The 25,139-nt window shown below is 46.9% G+C and overlaps 1 protein-coding gene across 1 annotated transcript; it reads left to right on the top strand.

Moving 5' to 3' along the window:
• Nucleotides 1-1,814: 1,814 nt before the first annotated feature.
• Nucleotides 1,815-24,934, top strand: LOC310799020 (UPF0606 protein KIAA1549; the record flags this gene model as incomplete). The annotated part of the gene is made up of 20 exons (XM_083661591.1): nt 1,815-1,906; nt 2,318-2,379; nt 6,617-7,954; nt 9,858-9,940; nt 10,609-10,908; nt 13,149-13,353; nt 13,690-13,749; nt 14,229-14,380; nt 15,449-15,626; nt 16,969-17,153; nt 17,520-17,725; nt 18,629-18,798; nt 20,021-20,226; nt 20,812-21,050; nt 21,429-21,576; nt 22,347-22,625; nt 23,445-23,497; nt 23,580-23,707; nt 23,861-24,015; nt 24,710-24,934. The coding sequence occupies 20 exons, from the start codon at nt 1,815-1,817 to the stop codon at nt 24,932-24,934; spliced, it is 4,464 nt and encodes a 1,487-aa protein (XP_083517717.1).
• Nucleotides 24,935-25,139: the final 205 nt, after the last annotated feature.

Genomic DNA, 25,139 nt, shown 5'->3' with positions numbered 1-25,139 from the left:
ATATATGTTTTCGATGCATATAATGCACATAATGTGACATGCCAGTTGTACCAGCCCATCCTCACAAGGAAAACAACATTAGTCGATTGTCAAGGTGGTTACAACCAGTGTAGGAAAATAAAAAAATATTTGGGGGGCAAAAGTTGCCCCATCTGTCTAAAGAAATGGGGGCATTTACAATTTTTTTTAAGGGAAAATAGTAGTGCACGAAGTTGCTAAAGCGTTGCTTTAAAACATCGCTGTTTGTGTGAGTGTGTTTTACTTTGTCATCTTCTTTTGTTTTCCTTGGCGGTCGGCCACACTTGCAGGTGCTGAGTGTGTGTTAGAGATGGAATGGGAAATTAAATGAAAATAAAACTATCAAAATCTTGGGGGCAATTTTTGCCCCGCGATCACGGTTTTTAGGGGCATTCTGATCTTTCTTGTGGCATTTGTTGCCCTACGCTGGTTACAATGACTGATGTTTATGAGTGCAACCTCTTGCAGTCGTGTGAGTGAGTGCATTTGTGCAGTGCATACGCCACGAGTCATTTGTGCAGTGCATACGCCACGAGTCATTTGTGCAGTGCATACGCCACGAGTCGGGACCTGTAGCCAGGAAGTAACGGCGACCCGGATCACCTCCCGATGTCTTCCGTTTTTAACTGTGACCCAAACCATAACCCTGACCTCAAACAAGCTGTTGCCTAAAGGCTCATTTATACTCCATTTTCATACGAAAATAAATGTGTTTCAAACGTTATTATGGTCACTGCTAGAGCTGTGCATCTTCACTGATCTCACGATTCGATACGATTCGATTATACAAGTCTACGATTCGATTCGATTCGATTATACGATGCATCTTAAATCGATGCATCACTTTTTCCGCAATACATGATTGATTTTTTCTCACTTTCTTTTTTCTCACTGTGTGGCTACTTTTAAAATAAAAGTGCATTTGGAATTGCATTGTATTATGATCCATAATTAAAATAAACAACTGCATGTACTTACATTCTATTTTATTTGATTATTAAAAAAATAATAATAATAATTAAATAATCATTTTTTGATATTTGTTAATCGATTCAGAATCGTCCTATTAAGCATCGCGATGCATCTCTGAATCGATTATTTTCGGCAGCTCTAGTCACTGCCCACATACTCCCATGCCTCTTTCACGTTGATATCATGTTAAGCAATACGTTCACCAGTGGGCAGTAGAGTCAAATGCATGAGTGTGTGTGTGGTTTTGCTCCGTTTCATGCATATCCGTAAGCTTTCAGATGACGGACAGAAAACGGACGAAATGAACGCAGAGTATGGACAGAAGGCTCTGTCCATCTCCGTCTTTCACGTAGAGTATAATTGGGCCTCAGGGCACGGTTTATACTCGCTGTAGTGAGCCAGGCACAAGGGGGCGCAAGCCAAATATGATGTCCTCGCACTGGTCGCGTCGGGGGCAAGGCCTCCTCAGCCACACGACCTTTAGCGCGTGAAGTAAATGGGCTGTGTTGAGACTGAGAGAGAGAAGCAGCACAGGGCTGAGAACTGAAACGTGGTGAATCTGCGTGTGCTGATGATACATTCGTTTCAGAGTGAAACCGCACTACTGCACATAATGGCTTTTGTCACTTTTAGTGGCCAGTTTCTCAGATTCATTTATTTAAAGAATGGGACTTTACACATTAATGAACAGTACAGCCGTACAGTAAATATGCCAGGTTATAGCCCAAGGGCTAGTTTCCACCTGTAGTCCCATGGATGATAAGTTCTCACTTATCATCACTGTACAATGATCACTTGGCTGCTACTTGGCTGCAGCTCTGACCATGAACGCGGAGTTCACACGTGATCTGACCATGAACGCGGAGTTCACACGTGATCTGACCATGAACGCGGAGTTCACACGTGATCTGCGGAGGTCTGCCTCGCGGTGCCTCGCTCGAGTATATCTCACCCTGAAGTAGTTGCCTATAACCTTAACCAACGCTCACATATGTTGTTTTGGGAGTTATTGCAAATCGACTTACTATCATTTGGGTATGAGGATGTGTTTGGTTTGTATGTACCCAGTGAAAATACTGAATCTCCCTGAATGGAGTCAAATGTACCTCAAAAGCCTTTGCATCACGTTTCACACTGTTGGGAGCTTTGCACTTGGCTCTGGAATGTAGCTGATCCCAACCTCTGACCTCCCTGTTGGAGGCAGGAAGTGAAACGTGAACTTCCTGGTATCATTATTACTCTTGGCTTCCCTGTCGTACAGGATGAAGCGCTGCCATTTGCGTCTTGCGTTTCTCCCCCCATCCCACTCTGTGACTTTCTCTTCCAGTATCGTCTCCCTCCTCCCACTGTCTCTGCAGCCCTCCGTCTCAGCAGGCACAGCCATCCCCCGTATGACCTATCAAGATACAGGGAGGACCTCGCACCTTCCCAGACTCCTCGTGTAGTCACGTAACAAGATCTCACACTCAAGACATCACACGCTCCAAATCACACGTGATCTTAGATTGCGGAGGGCTTAGAATGATGGATGTTCAGGTGATTAGATCATTGATGATCAACATGGATGGACTGAATGGTGCTGCAATACGGGATGCTATTCTTAGAAACCCAATCTCCAGTCGGATCTCTCCTCGCTTTCTTTATCGTTCTCTCCCGCTAATTCGGTTTTCTCCTCACTGTCCTCGCAGCCTACTGCTCCCTCCCTCACTATCTCTCCCTCTCACACTTACTATGTCACTGTTGTGTGTGTGTGTGTGTGTGTGTGTGTGTGTGTGTGTGTGTGTGTGTGTGTGTGTGTGTGTGCACGTGTGTGTGTGTGTGTGCGTGTGTGTGTGTGTGTGTGTGTGTGTGTGTGTAGATGTTGCCTCTGAGCTGAAAGCGTTGTCTCCAGCATACCAATGAGCTCGTCGTCCATGCGGCACGTGACGCTGTCGCAAAGCACAGCGTCACCACGGCAACACACCCGGCCCGAGATGAAAGGGTCTCAGTCAAGGCGAGGAGGAGGCACACGCTCTGTGTGTGTGTGTGTTTGTGTGTGTGTCATTGTATGTGTGTGTGTGTGTGTGTGTGTGTGTGTCATTGTGTGTGTGTGTGTGTGTGTGTGTGTGTGTGTGTGTGTCATTGTGTGTGTGTGTGTGTGTGTGTGTGTGTGTGTGTGTGTGTGTGTGTGTGTGTGTGTGCGCGTGCATGTGTGTATTAGTGTTTCCCACACGGCAGGAACTGCCTCAAAGAAATTCATGTGTATTGAATTTCAATTGAGAGTTTCAGTGTGACTGTGATGAGGTCTGAATGCTGTTTCAGAAGTCTGTACAGCTCATCAAGAGAAAGAAAAAGGTTTGTGGTGTTTGACTCAGATCATTGATACAGTACTAGCAGAATACCGGCGTGCAGTGTGTATGAGGCTGCCCAGCCATCGCAAGTTCAGACATTTATTGGCCCTAATTACCTAATTAAAATATCTGGCCTCGCTTACAGAGTTGGCATGCAGCCTCTCCTCTCTCTCCCCCAGAGGGTTTTCATAGTCCATTTCCCTGGCTGATTACAACTCCGCTCAGGTGTGCTCTACTCAGGTGTGTTCCATCAGTAGCTAACGAATGGAGCTCTCCATGTGTGCTTACATTATCCCCAATGTTCAAACGCGGAGAAATCCTATCCACCTTATTTTTGAATGCCCCGCTGTAAAATAATTATGGGTACAAGGTCCGGTTTAACGTGACTTGATTGTTGCAGCTTGCCATTTCCTTTGTTATACTCTTTGGCTGTACCTAGTGTCCTCTAGAGAGAGAGTGGCGTCAGCGGAGGACCAAAATGCGAGACTCATTAGCCAATGAACAGCCAGGAATGGGTCTCGCGCTAGCCTGCGTAAACCCAGCCTCCACCTGACCTGCTCTCAGACCTGCTCTCAGTGAAAGTAAGTAAGTTTTCACTAGTGACTGAGAGCAGGTCTGAGAGCAGGTCACGTGGAGGCTGGGTTTACCCAGGCTAGTCTCGCGCTACTTTTGCATGCTAAAATAAAGCTGATAATGTACAATTTGATTCAAGGGATGAAAAACCCTTTCAGAGTACAACACAAACTGTCCATTTTGCTGCAACTCGACAGTGCTGCTTAATCCAGGACCTTACTTCCTGGAACTCTTGAGAGTAAAAAACTGGTCCATTGGAGTGAATGGAGATGTCGGGACTCTTCTATCTAAATGGCTCTGGCTGTACCCGAATTATAAACCGGAAACCGGAGTACGTTAGAAACGTTATAAATAGGGATGGGGCCGATCCGATCCAATATCGGTATCGGGTGCCGATATGGCACTAATTCACGGATCGGATCGGATCGGAATTGGAAAAAAAAAAAAAAAAATTGCAATTCCAGCACACAGCTGGCCGTAATTTGTGTAATAATGTATAATAGTATCCTTCTTTGCCTTGTATATTTTCTTAATTTTGTCTGCTTTTTGCAAGGTATATTTAAAAAAAAAACTTTAATTGGCCAAATCTTTGCCTATACTGTATATTCAAGAAAAATATTGGTATCGGCATAATATCGGTATCGGCAGATATCCAAATTCAGGTATCGGAATCGGATCGGAAGTGAAAAAAGTGGATCGGTGCATCCCTAGTTATAAATATACTCACGTTATAAACAACTAACCAATGGGGGTCCGTATGGAAACAGTGTTACTCGAAATGGTTAAATGTTATATCGATTTTGGTCATTCAGTGGTGTTTTACTGCCATGTAACATAGCTAGCTAGCCGCTAACATTAGCCACAGTAGGCGATTACACATGATGCATTGCACTCTTAAAGGGATATTTATCGACGAGATTTCTGCCAAGCTGATTAGTGATTTGCTCCGTTCGCCCAGACGGGTGTCAAGCTGTCAGCAACAAGGCTGGGAGGATCACACGGGAAGAAAAACGCATAGGCATCATGGCCGCTAGAAATAAGGTGGATTACTTTTATTTAATGGTTGCCTAATAGAGACAGTCCGCATGTCTGGGAACGGCGACAAAATGTTAAACGGCTGGTGCGCGAGTGGGGTAAAACCGCCGATATATCTCATGGGCTGACTCACCAAAAGACGGTGCTGCGGCTCTAAACTACATGTTTGGGGGTTCTAGAGCAGAACACAAGACGTCTGCTCAGATGTGCGTTTACTGCGGTGGTTAAATCCACGATCGTGTCCGCCTGGGCTGGGCTATCAGCTAAATTCTAACTTTGCTGAATGGATAGAACGGGGGAATTTACCCCACCCTGACCCCGCCCCCAGCCAGGCTGAGCCAGCTAACCCAGCGTCTATGACGAGACGTGGCCTCAGCCTATGGTGTCATCAGAGTACTGGCTGTCAGCAGTATTGTCATACTTTTTCACGTCACTTTTTAGATATTGCTAGTTTTTAATCTCTTAACTGGATGAAGGATTTTACTCTTTGGACGTCTGGATCTTCAGTTATGAGAGAAGCTGAACAGATGGGCTCGCTGTGTCTGCTAAAGAAATAGAAAGAAAGAAAGAAAGAAAGAAAGAAAGAAATAGTGAGTTTTAACAATCTGCTTTATTCAGTGTTTTTACCAGTTTTAATTACCGAGTCTGTTTGCTTTGGAGAGGACGCAACCTCTTTTATAATCTTCTATAATCCGGCTCGCCGTGAAAACGATGAACGATGAACACTGAAGGAACGATGAACACTGAAGTTAGCGAGAGCTCAGCTAGCAACCCCCTTCGCTACAAGTGCTTTGGGAAAGCGGATTTTTAACGTGAAACTTGTAACGGTTTGTTTGTTTGTTTTAGAGAGGGGGAGACATCTGTGGCTATTGGTTCCCGCCGTAAAAACCTTGTGAACAATGAACACTGAAGGAATCCTAAACTAAAAATAAAATGGCGATGGCAGTCAAAAGAACAACTCCCATGACCCCATGTCCACGCTACATCACGATACCATCAAACCCCATCTTTTGTTATTGTTTTGAGTGTGAAGAAAATGCAGAAGAAAATGACATATGATACATTTAAAGCTGCAATAAAAGCTAACTGTTTGAAATTGTGAGACTTCAATATCCAGAAATCCTGAAAGATGCATCTCATTTAGTGGGGTGGGGGGGGGGGTGCTCTTCTGTGTTGCAGCTCCACTTTGTGATGTAGGCTGATGCAAATGGTGACTGACAGACACTCTCCACTTAGGCAATTTTATTATAGGATTTTGGTCCCGTTTAGAGTCAAATCGATGATAAAGCAGACTATGTTTTGGCGCATGATTGACAGGTCACCTGTCCAGTGATTGCACAGCACGCCAATCAGGGACCAACAGCAGGTGATCCTCTTCTCGTCCATATATGGTCACTTCTGGCTCAAGGAAAAAGAAAAGAAAGAAAGATGGTGACAGTTACAGACAGTGAAACTCGAGGCTTCAAAATCGTAGAAAGAAACCAATGGGTGACGTCACGTTGGCTACGTCCATATCTTTATACGGTCTAATTTTAAGCAGATCATGTGCACAGGTGTGGACACGCTCTCTCTCTCTCTCTCTCTCTCTCTCTCTCTCTCTCTCTCTCCTTATCTCACACGCCACACAGTTGTGTTGTGGGCCTGGCTGTTTTGTCCAATGTCTCTCTTTCTCCTCTCTCTCCCCGCAGGTGGGCTGGACTTCAACAGGACAGCACAGCCTCCATTGCATCGGCCATCCTATTCATCAGCATCGCCATCGTCCTCATTGTCCTCCTCCCCTCCCAGACCCCCGGGTGCAGCCAGCCCACCCAAAGACAACGGATACCAGGGTAGCGACGGCACAGGCTCTGCCGAGGACTCGGACTCGGGCGCTCAGGGCATCCACCTCCTCCTGAGACCCCCGGACCTGCTGTCCCCCAGCCACCCACCTCCCCTGCCCCCGCACAGCCAGCCCACCCTCACGCCGCCCCCGCCCTGGGAGCACGGCCCCTCCCTGGAGGAGGCCTGGGGCTCCGGAGACTACCTGGAGACTCTGTCCTTCATGGTGCCCGACGGAGAGGAGCTTGCCCTGGCCACGCCGCTGCCCAGCCACCCCTACGACGACGACGCCAGCGACTGGGTCTCCTACGACACGTCCTTCCCCTCCCGCCCCACCCTCCCTCTCTCCTCGCGCCTCCCGCTCGCGCCCTCCTCCTCCTCCACCCCGGGCCCGCACACCCGCCCCGCCCGGCCGGACGTGTTCCCCACCTGGGACGAGGAGGACTACGACCTGGAGGACATGCTGCCTCTGGAGCCCACCGAGCTGCTGCTGCCGGACATGAACAGCCTGGAGTACTACACCAACCTGCTGGCCCGGGAGAGAGAGAGAGAGAGGGAGAGAGACAGGCAAATCACCAGCCCGGATCAGGACGGGGCCGACCCCAAACTGGTCATCACTCCTACAGCCACCAGCACACACACGCACACACATACGCACACACATCCCCCGTCGCCGGCCCCTAGCTCGGGTCCTCCACCAGGACGGGAGCCCAAGCGGCCCTCGGTGGGGCCCACCCCGCCCCTCGCTGTCTCACCTACTCTCCCGGGGGAGGAGGGGCCGCCTACTCCATCCCTCAGACCCACCTTCAGGACGCCCTCCACTCCTCCTGCCCCCCGGCCCAAAGGCCACCCTCCCACCCCAGGCACACGCCCTCCACATATCCCTTCCAACAGCACCAGCAGGGCCCCTCCTCCTCCTCCACCAGGTCCACCCGCCCGTCCCGAAAGACCCGAGAGGCCCCCGGGTGGAGACCCTGTCATGGTAAAACCACCGCTTGTAACGAGGGCTCCCACCGCCAGGCCCACGACCACCACTGCTACCAAGGCTACCACCACCACCACGACAGCCCTCACCACCACCACGCAGATCACGGTGATCAGCCTGACCAGAGTGCCCCCGGTCACCACGCCTCGGGTGGCACAGAACCCGCCCTCCAGACAGTACCTGTGTAACGTCACCAAACCTGAGATGTACCTGGTCCGAGTGGGTAAGACAACAACTGAGCAGTGTGACTAAGTACCCGTGGAATCTGATGTAGCCCTACTTGACTAGAAAGGTGGAATAATCTGCTGAATAACAAGCTATAGGTTAGACCACCCAAATCTGTGTTTTTATTTTTGCTATATGTCGCCTGTTCCTGATTTTTTCTCCCCAATTGTACTTAGTCCATTTTTCCCCTGCTGCCCCGGTCGCTGCTCCACCCTCTGCCGATCCGGGGAGAGCCGTAGACTAGCACCATGCTTCCTCCAACACATGCGCAGTTGCCAGCCGCTTCTTTTCACCTGACAGCGGGGAGCTTCACCGGCACGTGGGACGATCACGCTATTCCCACCAGTTCCCTTCCGCCCCGAACAGGCGCCCCCGACCGACCAGAGGAGGCGCTAGTGCAGCAGCGACCAGGGCACATACCCCAAATCCGGCTTCCGACCCGCAAACACAGCCAATCGTGTCTGTATGGACACCCGAGCAAGCCGGAGGTAACACGGGGGGCGCGAATCGATTACATTAGTAACGTTAGTAAGGTGATTAATACAGATTTGGGTGATGTATCCCAGCCTGCCAGCAGCTTTCAAACCATGCCAGGCTCATCTTAATTCTCGATCTAGCTCAAAGAAAAGAAAACTGCAGTACATGGTTTTCTTATAGGCTATGGATTTTGGTAGGAGGTGAAATGATGTACCCTATTAGTTTGGATCATGTGGCCATTATTACACATTGCACATTTAAAGTCGAACTGAACTTGTTCATCACGTTCATCACGCGCAGTCCGTTTCAGACTGAAAACATAATCTGTCTGAGATGACAAGTGGGAGAGGCGGGTCATAGTATCATGTCGCTGATTTGATTTGACAATTCTGTCGACTGGCTTTGGCAAATTGGCATTGATCAATCATGGCGTGTTCCACCCCCAAATCGAGTGGGATTCAGCGTGTTGTCATGCTACGCATGTGGGATCCGCAGAGTACCAGGCAGCCAGCTGCTTCGTGCGGAGCGAGCGGACAATCCGATGCATGGGTGCTGCCCGCCCGCCTGGAATCTCCGAGGGCAGACCCCTGACAACCACGCTCTCAAGCGTGCGCCTTTTACGCTATTTCTGTAAATACGATATCCCTGGAATGCGCGTTTTAACGAGCCAGTTACATTTCTTTGCATTCTTAGAGATTATAGTTTTTGTTTTTTGTTCATGTTTCTAACAATTGGCCAAGTTAGTAGTTAGTTTATGGTGGGATAGGAATTCTCCTGATGACAGGCACTAGGCGCCATTTTCTACTTCATTTGGAAGAGAAAATTATCCTGAAATGAAGATTTGATTGACAGCTGCATGTCGTGATATGATTGGTTGAAATGGGGTAGAAATGTGATAGTACTAGGTGATGTCAGCAAACTGTACATTACTGTTATCAATGAAATCTTGAAAAATGAACTTTTGATGTGAAAAAGTGTGAAAAACTAAAGAAATTAGATTTTTGTGATTTTCTTTGCATACATTATTAAATAGGTGCACTGCATACCCAGGTATTTGAACTGAAAGAAAAGAAAAGTCATTTTTGGGTTCAGATCGACTTTAAGACAAAGATGTCCCACAATAGACCCTTCTCACGGGGGCCATTTTGTGTCAAAAAGGCAGGGTAAACACAGGTGCAAGCAAAACACTAATGAGGGTTTCAAACTTCCATGATTGGAATTTGGAAACCCTCATTAGTGTTTTGCTTGCACCTGTGTTTATTCTGCCTTTTGGACACAAAATGGCCCCCGTGAAAAGGGTCTATAGTGGGAGTTGAAGTTTAAAAAAACAGGTACTGTACCTTTCACTGCCGTTTGACGTCACCAAAATGCGTCTGTCCTGAAGAATGACTGGAAGCTGATCTCTGTCTTCTTGTCTTCTATAGTCGGTTCCAAAGGCGCCTCTGCCGGCTTTACTCAGGTCAGAGACATTTTGAAGAGGGAGTTCAACCGCTCAGTAGAGCTTCAGGTATACAAACACCAAAACACTGGAATCACATAATCCTCTGTAGAGCACTAGTTCTCGAGCATGAGCCATCAACAGCCATGTAGCTACATCCAGGTTTCCCTTAAACCCACAAACCCTTGTGTTTTTAACCCCCGTGCTTTTAACCGTGTTTTTAACCCCCGTGCTCCCCCAGGGGGTTCCTCCGTATATAACCCCCCCACTAAAAACATGCAGAAGATCAGATCGTCATCGTCATTCGACCAGTGACGACAACATCCGAAGTTGGTCCCCGGGCGCTGTACGAGAAAGCGACCACTGCTCCTGGCCTGCCCCCCGGAGGAAAGGACATGCCTGGATGGGTTAAATGCAGAGGACACTTTTCACCGGCCACCGTCAGCATGAGTGTGTTGTGGCCGCATACATGTATTGTGGTGTTCGTGTGACAATAAAAGACGGGCTTGTCCGTTACGAGAGAGTTTTGATGACTGCCACATTTCAGGCGTCTGGTGTAGTTAGCCGAGATTGAATGTAATTCTTATTATTTGTGCAAATGAACAAATGTTCAATTGACCCGTTCCAAACATGCTTGGTGCATGCTGCATCCACATGGCTCTCAATGGCACATGATCAAGACTCACTGGTTCAGACCCTCCTGCACTGACCTTCTTCTGTGCTTTCCCCCCCGTCAGTTCCTGAGAACTCCGTCCAGCTTTGCCTTCCGCGTGGTGTCAGGTCCGCTGATCTTCACCGCCATGTCCGTCATCAACGCCCTGCGCCAGCCCACACGGAGCTCCGTCCCCGTCCCCGCCGTCTCCCCGCTCTACATCATACCCGACCTCAGGTACCAGGTCCACTCCGTGCTGCAGTTTGTGCCCGGCCACGTGGACGTGCGAGTGTGTAACTTCAGCGAGCGAGTGGAGAGGGGGCTGCTCCTGGCCTACGCAGAGATGCGCCGGCGCGCGCACCAACCGGGCAACGTCACTGTGCAGGTGAGTGTGTCACGGTGATCAAGTCGGACAAAAGATTTGGTTCGTGCCGTCCTAAACCACTATTCTCTTCTCGATTCATTTTTGACGGCTATTTTTTCGATTATTCGATTAATCTAACGATTTTTGTGCGAAATATACTGAAGCTCAAATTCAAAAGGATTAGTGATTAGTGTTTAAACTGGAGTAATATGCAGTTAAGATAATCACTGTCAAATACATGTTTTCATTAGTGTGTTGCAAGGAAAGTAATTGAAATGATTGAACTTACATTAATTTAAGGGCAGGCATGCAAAGTCATGGGGGGTGAAAAAGGTGACACATAGGGGAGACATAAAACCACTCAGAAATTCGTAGGATGAAAAAGGTGACTGTCACTTAAAGGTGACTAGTTTGCATCCCCGTAAGTGACTAACGTTATACTAACAAACACGTTCTGCGTGTTGATAATCCTAATAGTAATATGCGTGGCCAAAAAGTACTTTAAACAGGACTGACTTGGTGCTGTCTGCTGCCCACCAGGAGGCGCCCCGCGTGTACATAATGTTACAGTTAAGTCATCTTCCATTTGCAGAGTTTAACATTCCAGAGCAGCACATTGTTTGGTCTCGGGCTAAAATACTCCCAGTTTAGATGATCGTGGACAAGGTTTTGTAGCTACAGCTTGTCCTCTCGCTTGGGAATAACAATCCATGCTTTGACGGGCGCATCCATCTTCTCTACCTAACGTTAGTCTCGCAGTAGCCAGCCGTAGATGCATCTACGTCTGAAACACAACTCTGAAAAGTGGTTAGCACCCGCCCCCCCAACACAAAAAATAAGAATGCGTGACAGACATATGAATTGACCAACCACAGACCTCGTGGGCGGTGCATTCGGAATGCATGCATCAGCTAAATAGACCCCCGGTGAAAACACGTAACTTCCGTCACAGCCCAGCCAATCAGATTTCTCACACAACATCTTGAGGGATTTTGCCAGAAGTCTCCCGGAAAGTTGACTTGTGAGTCAGACCAGAGCCATGTATATAGAAGAGTCGCGACATCTCCATTCACTCCAATGGACCAGTTTTTTACTCTCAAGAGTTCCAGGAAGTAAGGTCCTGGATTAAGCAGCGCTGTCGAGTTGCAGCAAAATGTACAGTTTGTGATGTACTTTGAAAGGGTCCGACGTTTAAAGAATCAAACTGTATTGCTTATATGTATCAGCTTTATTTTAGCATTCAAACGTAGCGCGACCCCCCTTCCTGGCTATTCATTGGCTACTGAGTCATGCATTTTGGACCTCCGCTGACACCACTCTCTTACTAGATTGCTCTGATTCAGACCCTCCGTCACTGGAAGCTTGCTGACATACGACGTTGGGTCTGACCACCCAAGGTTAGCCGGCTTGCTTCCGATAGCGAGAACAACAATATGACTTCCGGCCTGACTTTTTCCGAAATAAAAGCCTTTCTGCACACAGAAGCCACCAACAACTTTTATTTTGAAATCTGATATTGGAACAGCACTATCTAGTGTATTAATTATCTTTGCTTTATTTAATTTCGACACATGATGCACGTTAAAGCAAGTCGACGCAATAATGTAGTCGATGATGTCGACACGTCGGGACATCCCTAGATTTGGTTTTACTATAGAGTCCTAGTGAGAGCCTACAGAATAATGTAGCCGATATATGGGGCTGATATATTACTAAAAAATATCAATATTGTCCAGTGAGCATCATCTACCTCTGATATATGATGGATGTGAGGCAGTTTGTTTTGTTCAATGCTTCACAGGTATAGGTATAGGTATAGGAAACCCTTAAAGGGACACTCCACCTGACTTTCAATGTTGATTTATTTTGCACATAATCTCACCCGAAAAGTGTAAACCGTTTTGCAGACAATAATTTTGTTTGACAGTTATTGAGAAATTATTTGAGTAAAGTTGTGGACCAGTGATTGAATTTGTGCATGAATGACATCACTGGTCCACAACTTTACTCAAAGCAACTTTGGTGGAGTGTTGCTTTAACCTGAATTCTAATCCAGTATTTTGATAGGAGAAGTATGCATGAATATGTTGCTATTATTGTCATCAGTGGAAACATTTGATGTCCCATGATTTTCTAAATGCTGTTTCAGATGTTTTCCACCATAGTACAACATTCAGGGGCAAATGCAGCAAAACCCCACATTGATCGAACTCTTGCACATACATTGTATTTCTCTCATACGCTGTGCATGTGCTGTCCAGCTACTTAACATCACCCTGGGCGTGGCCCGGCCGGTGGGCGTGGCCTGGCCGGTGGGGGAGCAGAAGGTTCCAGTGGACCTGACCTTTGCGGTGCGTGATGGGCGGGGCTACCTGCCGGGGTCAGAAGTCAGCGAGCACCTGAGAAAGCTCAGCGTGGTTGAGTTTAGCTTCTACCTGGGCTTCCCCACCCTGCAGATCGCTGAGCGTAAGCTACACACACACACACACACACACACACACACACACACACACACACACCTACAGTATACTGTATATTTTCATACATGCACCTCATAAGGTAGGGGGATCCCTGACTAAGAATTTCCAAAGTCGAATCTGTGATCTATGTCAAATCAGACATTCAGTGCCTCCATATAGCTGGAATGGAATTATCTTTGTTTCATAACCACATTTATACATTTTCATACATTGAGAGAGTGTGTGTGTGTGTGTGTGTGTGTGTGTGTGTGTGTGTGTGTGTGTGTGTGTGTGTGTGTGCGCGTGCGTGCGCGCGCGTGCGTGCGTGCATGCGTGTCCACAGCTTTCCACTATCCAGAGCTGAATACCTCTCACCATCTACGCTCCGCATGGGTTCGCACAGGTAAATCCGCCTCAATTCTTTTTAGTGAAACTGTAGGCTGTATAGTTAAAGGAATTTTTTATAACCTGGACCTAGATAACCTATCAATCCCCCACAGATAATCACCACTACAGATAATGGTAATTTTGTGCTAATGGCCACTTTGGCCAATAAAACTACTCATTCCCTCTTTAATAGTCTAAAAATAGTAAATCATAAAAGCTTACAAAGTCAGTTTGGGCAACAGAAAAACTTGTTTTGAAAATGTGCTAGAGAATGAGCTTGATTTAGTTTAGTCTCTGTGTGTGTGTGTGTGTGTGTGTGTGTGTGTGTGTGTGTGTGTGTGTTCGTGTGTGTGTGTGTGTGTGTTTGTGTGTGTGTCTGTGTGTGTGTGTGTGTGTGTGTGTGTGTGTGTGTGTGTGTGTGTGTGTGTGTGTGTTTGTGTGCGTGCGTGCGTGCGTGCGTGCGTGTGTTTGTGTGTGTGTGTGCGTGCGTTTCAGTTCTCCTGGGTGTGCAGGAGCAGCTGGTGACAGAGCGGAGCTTCAAGGCTCGTCTGGAGAGACGTCTAGCTCTGCTGCTCGAGGAGGGTCTGGGAGAAAGCACCAAGCGGCGCTGGAAGAGAGCTACTATTGTGGGCAACAACAGTTTACAGGTACACACAAACACACCAAGATTATTATAGTTAACTGAAACTAAACCTAAAACTAGGTGGGGGGGAAACATTTTCGTTACCTGCAATAAAAATGAAAACTAACTGAAATGATATTGTGTAGTTACAAAACTACTAGAACTACTAGAAATACAGAAAATATCTTTAGTTTTAGTCTTTGTCAATGTGGTCAAATTTGTCAACACAGCAAGCATGAGGAGGCATTGGCCCATATGTTTATTGAGGCTGGGATGTCTATATCAGGGTTTCTCAACTGGTGGGTCAGGACCCAAACCTGGGTCGCAGGGTCGTTTTGAGTGGGTCGCAGATGCCCGTTGGGAAAAAAATTCAAATATTCCCAAAAATGCTGTTGTCTCGACTTGTTTTGCTGAAAGAATTCAGATTCTTGAAACTTGATGTACATCACCACTTTAACTTGTTTAAAAAACATATAGGTCTGTAATTCAAGATAAGTCTTTTTATTTAATTGGGTTTTTAGCCCTAGTTGCAATTTTGTTGCACTTTTTTTCATGTTTTTTAACAGTGCATGAAGGCATTGTGTATTACTGTACTATTTTTTGTGAAATAAATTTGAGTGGTATAAAAGAATATCTGAAATTTGGGTCACGACTTAATGACTAAGGAAAAATGTGGGTCCTGAGGCTAGACCAGTTGAGAACTACTGGTCTACATGACTGAGTCAACTGCCTTCACAAAGTGTTGTGTATTAAATCTTGTCCCTGACTAATGCTCAAACTAATAAAACTCAAATAAAACGGAACATTGTTAAACAATAAAAATGAATCTGAAAGCAGCAAACCTACTCTGGAAACGAACTGATATTAAACTGAATTGAAAACAAAAATTAAAAACAAAATAAAATAAAAACGAATGAAAAATCCAAAACTATAATAATTCTTTATAATTATAATAACTATAATAATGGCATGTGCACATTCATCCTCTTTCTCCCTTTTTTTCTCACTGTCTCTCTCTGTCTGTTTTTGCTCTCTAATTCTCTAATGCATCTCTCCAGCATGCATGTGTTCTGACAACGTGTGCTGTTCCCAGGTGGTGCGCGTAGCGAAGCTGTCGGGGGTCCAGCGCCCCCTGGAGGTGCTGTATTTTGTGGAGGGTCCGAGCGGAGAGCGCGTCCCAGCCGAAGCTACCGCCGCCACCCTCAACCGCCTGGACCTCCAGAGAGCCGCCATCGTCCTGGGCCACCGAGTCCAGAGGCCACTGGCCCAGCGTGAGTCTGACTTCTAGTTCAGAAAGACTCCCGCACACTGACTTCACTTGGCAAGACTTTTATTACACGATACACAACGTTTCAGTCAAGCGACCTTCATCTGGCATATGCATACAAAAACAATAGGGCCTGTTTATATAGGCAAACAGAAGAGAACAGTCAACCAATAGGAACAAAGCAATTAGGTTGTAGCCCATGGCACAAATCAGTGCCTAATAGACACTGCAGGTGCCCGACCATAATAATAAATTGACACACAAAAATACATCCAAAGACAGATCCCAGTGAAATATAGATAAATACAGGGAACATGTAAACACTTGGGTATGTGATACATACACACATACACATTCAAAAGAAGAGAATAAAGTACAAAAAGGGCTCTGAATGTCTCTAAAGTGCAGACAGACCAAGTATGGTATGAGCTCAGAGTACTAATAGCCTACATCAGTGATACTCAACTGGCGGCCCGCGGGCACAGTGCACCTGAACGCGACATGCAAGATACCCGCTGAATAAGTGTCCAAATGTTCATGTAATTCTGGCCAATACACTTCTGTTATAGCATTTGTGGAATATATTTCATTAATCTATGATTTAACTGTTAAATTGTCAAATACCGCCGTCTGCTCGCTACCCAGGCACTTATGTATGTACTTCACCTAAGTAACTATCTGTAGTGCACAACATTGTCAGACTAAACTCCGTCTGACACCTACAATCCGCTACAGAAAAATGTATATTGATTGTTTATTAACTGGCCCCTGGCCTTCTATCATTTCACGAAAGTGGCCCCCGGGAAAAGCAAGTTGAGTATCCCTGGCCTACATCATGTCAATTAGCACTCAAGAATACTCGGCACACCGACTCGGCACACCCCTTAACCGAACTGCCGAGACATACACATGCTTAAACACAGCACCCATAGAGTTAAAAAGGATAGTCTTAAATATACTATAATAAATAGAAAAGGGCAAAATAGTTACTTCATGTAGAAAAATAAGGATGAATGTAAAAGTAATCAGAGCATAAAATTTAGTGGGAGTTCATCATTAAAGTAATCAGAGCAGAACATTTAGTGGGAGTTCATCATTAAGGCCTTTTGGTGATCAAGTTTGTAGAGTAAAAATCCAAACGGCGTCTTTTCTTTTGAATGATAAGTCATGATCCCCGCCTCTAGGTGGCAGGGCAACCTTTTCTATGCCACACAAGTGTAAGGAGAAGAGATATCATGCTTCATATCATTCATATGGACCGCTATTACGTGAGGTAAATGTACATCCAAAAATGACTTGATGAGTTCAGTTGAAAAGTCCGTCCCTGGCCGCTGTCTCCTCTCCAGCCGTAGAGACCCTGTCCATCCCGCCCTCTGAGACCCAGAGCAGCAGCGTGTGGCTGGTGGTGGGGGTGCTGGTCCCCGTCCTGCTGGCCCTCTTCATCATCATCCTCCTCTACTGGAAGCTGTGTGGCTCCGACAAGCTGGAGTTCCAACCCGACGCCATCAACACCATCCAGCAGAGACAGAAGGTCAGGCCAGCAGGCCAGCAGGCCATCAGGGCATCAGGCCATCCTTTTCTTCTGTACATACACACACTAGAGATGGGACCATGTATCAAAAGTCAATATAGACCAAAACCGTGCTTCGCCCCTAACTGGAAAGATGTTTAATCATGTTACAAAGTTGGGCATTTTAACATGGGGGCAATGCCTACTGCCCCCGGCGCCTAGTGGCCATTCGAGGAACTACAGCTTTTCAATTCACTTCTGCATCATCAGAGGGAAGGGTGTGGGCTTGCCCACTGGTGCACACACACACACACACACACACACACACACACACCTAACGTGTGTGAATGCGTACCTCTCTCTCTCTCTCTCTCTCTCTCTCTCTAGCTACAGGCTCCCAGTGTGAAGGGCTTTGACTTTGCCAAGCTGCATCTGGGTCAGCACAGCAAAGACGACATCATGGTCATCCAGGAGCCAGGGCCCCTCCCTCTGCCCGTCAAAGAGGCCACGCCCTCCGACGGTGGAGACTTAAACACCCCCAAATCCAAGGGCTCCTCCACCAAGGCAGTCCGCTCCAGCCGCCGCAGGGGCAGGTCAGCGGCACACACTCCCTCTTTGCCCAATTGACCCTTCTCACGGGGGCCATTTTGTGTCAAAAAGGCAGGGTAAACACAGGTGCAAACAAAACACTAATGAGGGTTTCAAACTTCCATGATTGGAATTTGGAAACCCTCATTAGTGTTTTGCTTGCACCTGTGTTTATTGTGCCTTTTCGACACAAAATGACCCCCGTGAAAAGGGTCTATTCCCACAGGACGAGTATTACCTGGGGACCTCATGTGATTTAGACATTACCCCCCATGTCTGTTTCCTGTGGTGCATTCACACAAGGCGAGTGTGTATTTCACTCAAATCTTCTGATATTATCCCCCGGATATGAAGTACTAAAAAACTGTTGGCATAAGAAAAGTGTCATGTCAAACCTATTAAGAAATCTAAGGATTGCATTTTGATTTGAAAGTTAGATAAACCCAACCCTGGCTGGCCCACTCTGTCACCACAAAAGTACTAGAAAACAGCTGGTAATATTGCTTGCATTTGCCATCAGGAATCAGCTAGCTTTTTTGTGCACTATTTTGGAGAAATATTGATTGGAAAGTGTCTGGTTGCTTTCGCACGCAACTAATATTATCACATGACCTCTGTGTTTGGCAAAATATCATCGGTAGGTAGCGTTAACTTGCGGTGGAATTTTTATTTTACAAATTACAGACATGGCAGATTCAGTCAGAATTATGATCACAGACGACCTCCGCAATTACATACCTGCCAACATTACTCCCCCCCCCATAAAAAGAAGCTCCATCAGTGATGTGATTGTTCTGTCAATTTATGCTTTACACCCTTTACACACACACCTACACGTCACACCGACAGAATACAGGACAGAAACTGCAGCTATACCATAAAAAAAACACGCTTCTCTCTTCTTCCAGGCTCAGCCCGTCTGACGGGGACTCGTTAGGCAGCGACCAATCCAGCGGCAGAGAATCAGCAGAGGAAAGCACCAGACCTGCGGCCACGCCCAGCGAGGGGAAGCAGCATCGAAAGACTCCCAAAAACGGCAAGAGACTTTCTCTCATCTCACCTGTCCTGCTGCTGACACGTTTCATTCTGCTGGGCTTGCATGTTGATAAGTCAAGGAGAATTGGAGGAGAGGGCATGTGAGTTGCATGTGATAGTTTGGGTTTTGGTTAAGGTGACAGGCTTATGATTTGGTTTTGGTTAAGGTTATATGGTTATGATTTGGTTTTGGTACACCAAAAGTGCCTGGTGGCATTTATTCGTTTCTACCTCTGGGAAGTTGGGAAAAACAGCAAAATTCCCCCAAACTACTGTAGCCTATCTCACACACATTTAGGCTATTTATGGGAATATACGTTTTGATAACTAATGTAATACCGGTAACTAAAGTAATATTTTTTCACTTTCATTCACTGAACCTCCCCTGAAACTGCTTGGAGCCCCCCTGGGAAGGCCCACTTTGACAACCTCTGATATAGTGAACTATATGGGGAACGATCAAATGAGTTTCGGACTCTACCTCACTCTTCTTCTCCTGTGGTAAACACGACAGCATTGCATTGTGGTATATGGGAGAAAATGTAGGGTACATTCTCTGATCACTAGGAAATGCAGTGCATTGTGGATATTTTATAGTGGACTGTAGTGAATCAAATTAACAGTTAAGCATTTGGACAGTAGTACAACATGGCCAACACACTATATAGTCCACTATTTCTGTATTAGGGACCTGTTTCGAACAGGGCTATTGTCTTTCTGTTCTTTATCCAACTGACTGTCATTTCCTCTTCACTCACCATCTGGACCACAGGGAGGAGCAAGATCGGTAAGTCAAGACCTCTCTCTCCATATGAATATGTATGTTAGTGGTTCCAAACCTTGAGCTCACGACCCCAAGGTGGGATCACATAGAATTCAAATGGGGTCACCTGGTTTTATTATTTTTACTTTCTTTTACACCGCACGCAATTTAAAGAGATTAGGGCCACATGTGAAAAAATTATTCTGAATTTAAGTCAGGATTCTGAGAATAAAGTGCTGTTGAAGTGCTGACTTTTTGAAAAAAAGAAAATCTAAATTAACATCATTCCCGACACTTGACTGCAGGTATTTCCTTACTGGTGATGTTAGAATTCAATAACTCACTAAAAAACAAGGTTCCCAAGTACTATTTATCATGTGACAGCTGTGAACAGTATTTTCTAGCAAAAAGCGCATTTCTACTGCGTTCCCCCCCCCCCGATGACATGAATGCAGCACGACTACCCCACTCCTTACAATACCTGCCCCCTCTCTCCTCTCAGCGGGTGCCTCCGGCAGCGGCCCTGACGAGCTGCTGTCCTCGTCCTCCATCTTTGAGCACGTGGACCGTGTGTCGCGCGGCTCGTCAGACGGCATGCGGCGCCAGGCCAATAAGGTGCAGCTCATCGCCATGCAGCCACGGCCCAGCCCCCCGCCCCGCACTCAGTCCCAGCCCAGCCCCACGCTCACCCAGAGGGTCAACACAGAGGTGGGAGAACACACACTGAAAGATTCCATATGGCCCTATAGACACACACACACACACATGAACACATGCTCAGGCACCGAGGGGGTTATCGATTATGGCGTGCCTGTCTGTATTATCAGTTCTCTGTTGATTCTGGCATGGAGCTTCCAGCCTGTGTCTATGTGTATTAAATATTACATATATATATATATATATATATAATAATAATAATAATAATTGATTGGATTTATATAGCGCCTTTCTAGACACTCAAAGCGCTTCACATATCAGGGGAGGGAGGTGGAGGGAACTCAACTCATCCACCATATATATATATATATGTATGTATATACTTTTTTTTTTTTAGGTGTTAGGATCGATATGCTTTAGTTTTTTTTATGACTTGGCTCTCTCAGACAGCCTCTTCGACATGTTTGTCAAAGTGAAAACGATGAGGGACGAAAGGGTCCCACGCATAATTAGGCCTACTTTTGTCAATTTCATCCAAATTATGGATAATTATGCAATATTCCAAGTTTCACACTTCATTGCATTTTTATTACCAAATTCCCATGAGTCCGTCTGTTTTTGTCTGCACGTCTGCAGGTGGCCCTGAGGCACAAGTCCGAGATCGAGCACCACAGGAACAAGCTGCGGCAGCGGGCCAAGAGGCGGGGCCAGTGCGAGTTCCCCTCCATGGACGACATCCTGGACGCGTTTGGGGACGGGCCCGTGCAGGGAGGGGTGGCCCAGCGCCTCTACAGCTCCGCCCACGACCACATGGACTGCATCCTGCAGGCCGACCAGGCGCCCTCGCCGCCCACCCCCACCGACTCCAGGAAGAGGTGATGTCATTGTGTGATTCATTTCTTTGTGTCTGAATTTGTGTGTTTTTGTCTTCTGGGCAGAGAAAACACTTTTTCTTCACAAGTGTATTGTCAAAGTTAGTTCTGTATATTTTGACTACGAGCCAGTTGGCCAAAGAAGAGCCAGTGTGGGCAGTGCCAAAGACAGCTGAATTACTGTTTAAACTGGGCAGTGATTGACTGTTCTCAAACAGACCAAGAAGAAGAAGAACATCCTCTTGCCTAACTGGAGGAAACTGCACCAGCGTTTTAATCTCACATGAAAAATGGGAGAAAAATAATTGATGCTCTGACTCAGTATCGCCAAATGCATCATTGTGTTAGTTTCTGAATAGCTGTATGTCCGTGTGCTTCCAGAGGGAGGCGCTCTCCTCGGGGGCGGCGAGGTCAGCCAGGACCTGGCAGCCTGCCTGATACAGACCGGCTGACGGACAGAGACCGGCTGCTCACCGATCAGAGTGCAACATACAGGAAATACCCAGGGCTCAACAACGTGGCATACATGGTGAGACATACACTGTGCATACACATACAAAAAAATACATACAAATATTCAAAGAAAAATCTAAAAACTCTGTGATACAATACAAACTTTGATATAATAATCATAATCATTGATTGCATTTGTATAGCGCTTTTCAAGGCATCAAGGTTTCAATCAGGATTCAAGATTCAATAAATGTATTTGCCATGTCAACATAGTTGATAGGAGTTTGTCTTGGTTCACTCTGAGTGGTCGGTATCCTAATGTATTAGCCTAATGTATTGGTCTAACCCTAACACACACACACACACACACACACACACACTTATTCGGTTGTTAAGACGTCCACCCACGTCACCTCTGTGGCAAAACGACATCGCTCCTCATTCGCCTCATTCAAAACAACTATGGCGGAGCCCGTGAATCTTTTTAGATATCTTTTTATAAAAACATTTTTTAATTTAACATAACTTTTTAGAGATCATCTTTTTAGACTCAGCGCCAAACTTTGTTTTTCTACGCACTTTCTCCGAATTGTAACTTACCTTATTAACTGCAGCCATTTCCTCTTCTCTTTCTCATCGCAAGGACAGCGGTAGAATGACAGTTGAATCGTTTTTGTAGTCTCGGATCTATTCCAACAATGAGGGACACACACACAGCACTGCGGCATATTGACAACGCAGAGAGGCTTGGCGCTTGGACCCCGGAAGTCGTATTGTCGGGAGGTCATAGGTCACAGCTTAACAAGAGAATTCTCTCTCTCTCTCATCTCTCTCTCTCTCTCCCAGTCGGACCCCGACCTGCCCCCGGACCATGGCAGCCCCTCCCCGAACGACGAGGTGTTCGACTCGGCCGCGGCCCCTCCCCCCTACATGCCCCCCCAGCCCTCCATCGAGGAGGCGCGGCAGCAGATGCACTGTCTGCTGGACGACGCCTTCGCCCTGGTGTCCCCCTCCTCGCAGGGCAGTGCCCCCGCCCTGCCCAGCCCCTCCCCTCAGACCCGGCCCCCGGCGGGGAGGCAGTGGGGCTCCTACCCGGCAGCCCCCTCTCACAGCCCCTTCTCCGCCGTGAGTTCGCCTTCTTGTCGTATTCCTTCTGCACCTCAAGTGATTCCATTTCCCCCCCCATCTTTTTTTCTTCTTCTTTGAGACAATTCTTTATTGAAGGTTGCAATGTTACTCTTCAAATGTCAGTATGGCATGCACTGAGCACACTGTGCTGATCATATTTTTCATGTTCACTATAATCACACATAGTTGAATTCAAAGGCAGTGTTCAAACCATCCATCCAGACTTTCTAAAATGAAAGTATACCAGGTATACCTGTTCACAAACACGAGCCTTTGCCTCTGTGTGTAAAGAACAGATTAAAATGTCCACCTGTGTGTATTGTACTGCCACGCTGAGGAAGGTGTTTGACTGAAACGTTCGTTGTCTGCTGCCCAGGTTTGAGGAACGAATTAAATCCTATGAAAAGACATTTGGAGTGCTGGCTTCTCTCTTCACAGAACTATTGTACTGCCACACCTAGACTGGAATCAAATAGAAAGGGGTCTTTCTTCTTTCTAGTTGTGAGTGTAAATTGATATGAGGGCAAACAGAGGGCCAAGAAAAAAACCAAGACTCACTATCCATTCACAAGCTTCGTGGGCATTTAATAATCCCACATAGTCACATAGCTTTGCGTAGTGTATCTGATTACAGTGGCTTTAGTGTTCGATCAATGAAGCAACAAGCTTCTGCAGTAGTGTGGGAGTGGTCAGTCATTCAGTCTCATTACATACAGTATACTGTCGGCTACATTTAACTCGCAATAATCTAATGATGCTGTAGCTTCCAGAACGTGTCTGACGTCTTTCTGACGTCTTTCTCTTCTCTCCCTTCAGAGATACGCTGAGTTAGGAATGTCTCCCACGTCAGTCCAAGGCCTGATGCAGAGGTGAGTCTCAATGCATGCTGGGATTCTGCCAGCTTTAGGTATGCAGGCTGAAATGAACCCACTGTTGATTTTCTGTGTATAGGCAAGGTCTGGGCTCGGGAGGGTACGTATCTACCAATGAGCAGCTACAGGAGCCGGTGTATTCCAGCAGGGGGCAGTACGAGGACCCGCCCTCCTCATCCAGACCTCGCCCAGTAGGGGGCAGCACAGGTACAGTGTTGTGTGTGTGTGTGTGTGTGTGTGTGTTTTACGGATCAAAAGATTGTATTCAACGGTACATGTGCTTGAGTGTGTGTTTGACGTGTTATCACGTTGGAGTGTGCGTGCACTCATTTCTCCCGTGGTGAACGTTGTGGCCTCCAGGTGCCCAGCTCCACCACCTGACCCAGGTGGGCTTGTCCAGCCAGATCAGTGCGTACCCCGGGGTGGGCCGCAGCGTGTCGGGCCCCACCGGCTCCAGCTGGAACCAGCAGCACTCAGACCAGGACCTGTCCAGACCTGGAGCCAGCAGAGAGAGCGTGAGTCCATCGCATATTAAGACCCTTTTATGTTTTGTAAACAGCGTATTACGTATTTTGTGGGCGGAGCCGAACTGGGTGCAGAAAGTTACAACTAGCGGTTCAGCTCCACGTACCCCAGTTTGGGAACCACTGCCTTACACAAATGAGCGAAATCTTTCAATGGGGCGAGGTTTCCTGACCCGTACTCACTGTCAGGATGGGTCTAGGATCCAACTACATCGTCAAAGTTGCAGCGCCGGACATATTCCTCGTCATATTCCTAGTGGGAATGTCCAGCGTCTATACGGCACAAGACGCCTTTTTCCTGTATTCCGGGGATCTCTCAGTTTCGGCTTCACTTCCCAAACTGTGGTACATTGAGGTACTACAGGGTACTTGAGCTTAAGGGGGAAATAGGACAAATAAGCATAAATCATGAAAATAAATGAAACGTTAAAATTAATCTGCTCAGGAGGCACTAATTGCAACTCTTTCACTCTATTTCTTATGTTTTAATGTTATATTCTTCAAAAGGTGGGTTGTTATGCTATTGTATTCTCTTGTAGTTTTCTAAGCAAAATGTTGTCGGTGGGTAAAGCGGGTACTTGGATTCAGAAACCTCACCAGCTAACCCCTTGGTCTGTCGTCAGAGATTTCTTGGCAGTTGTTCCTGTTACAGTCTCAACGTCTCTCTCTCTCTCTCTCCCTCCAGGTGCTGTCGTTCCCTGAGTTCTCCTCCTCCTCCGTGTTCCAGATGCCCAGCTCCTCGTTGCGGGACCCCTCGCACCCGCCTCTGCTCCTGACCTCGCCCACACCGGAGTACCCCCCGGAGGACGCGTCTCCCTCTGCCCACAGCTCTGCCTCGCTCATCAAGGCTATCAGGGAGGAGCTGCGACGCCTCGCTCACAAACAAGCTGCTGTGTCCAGCTACCCCTAGACGGGGCTGGACCTCTGTCAATCAGGAACCCTTGAAGCAGGCAGAACTGGTTTCAGACCGTGACCCTCTCCACCACTGTCAGAACTGGATTGAAACCCCAAGCTACTCTGGATGATTGTGAGCGAATCGGCTCGGACACGTCTGTACCGCTATGCCCAAATTACTCTGGAAAAAACGGACTACTTCCCGGTACTTTACAGGGTCT

Source organism: Poromitra crassiceps (assembly GCF_964638095.1).
Source record: "Poromitra crassiceps genome assembly, chromosome: 2".
Taxonomy (NCBI): Eukaryota; Metazoa; Chordata; class Actinopteri; order Beryciformes; family Melamphaidae; genus Poromitra; species Poromitra crassiceps.
The sequence above is the reverse complement of the archived record's forward strand: the minus strand, read 5'-3'. Positions and strand labels throughout refer to the sequence as shown.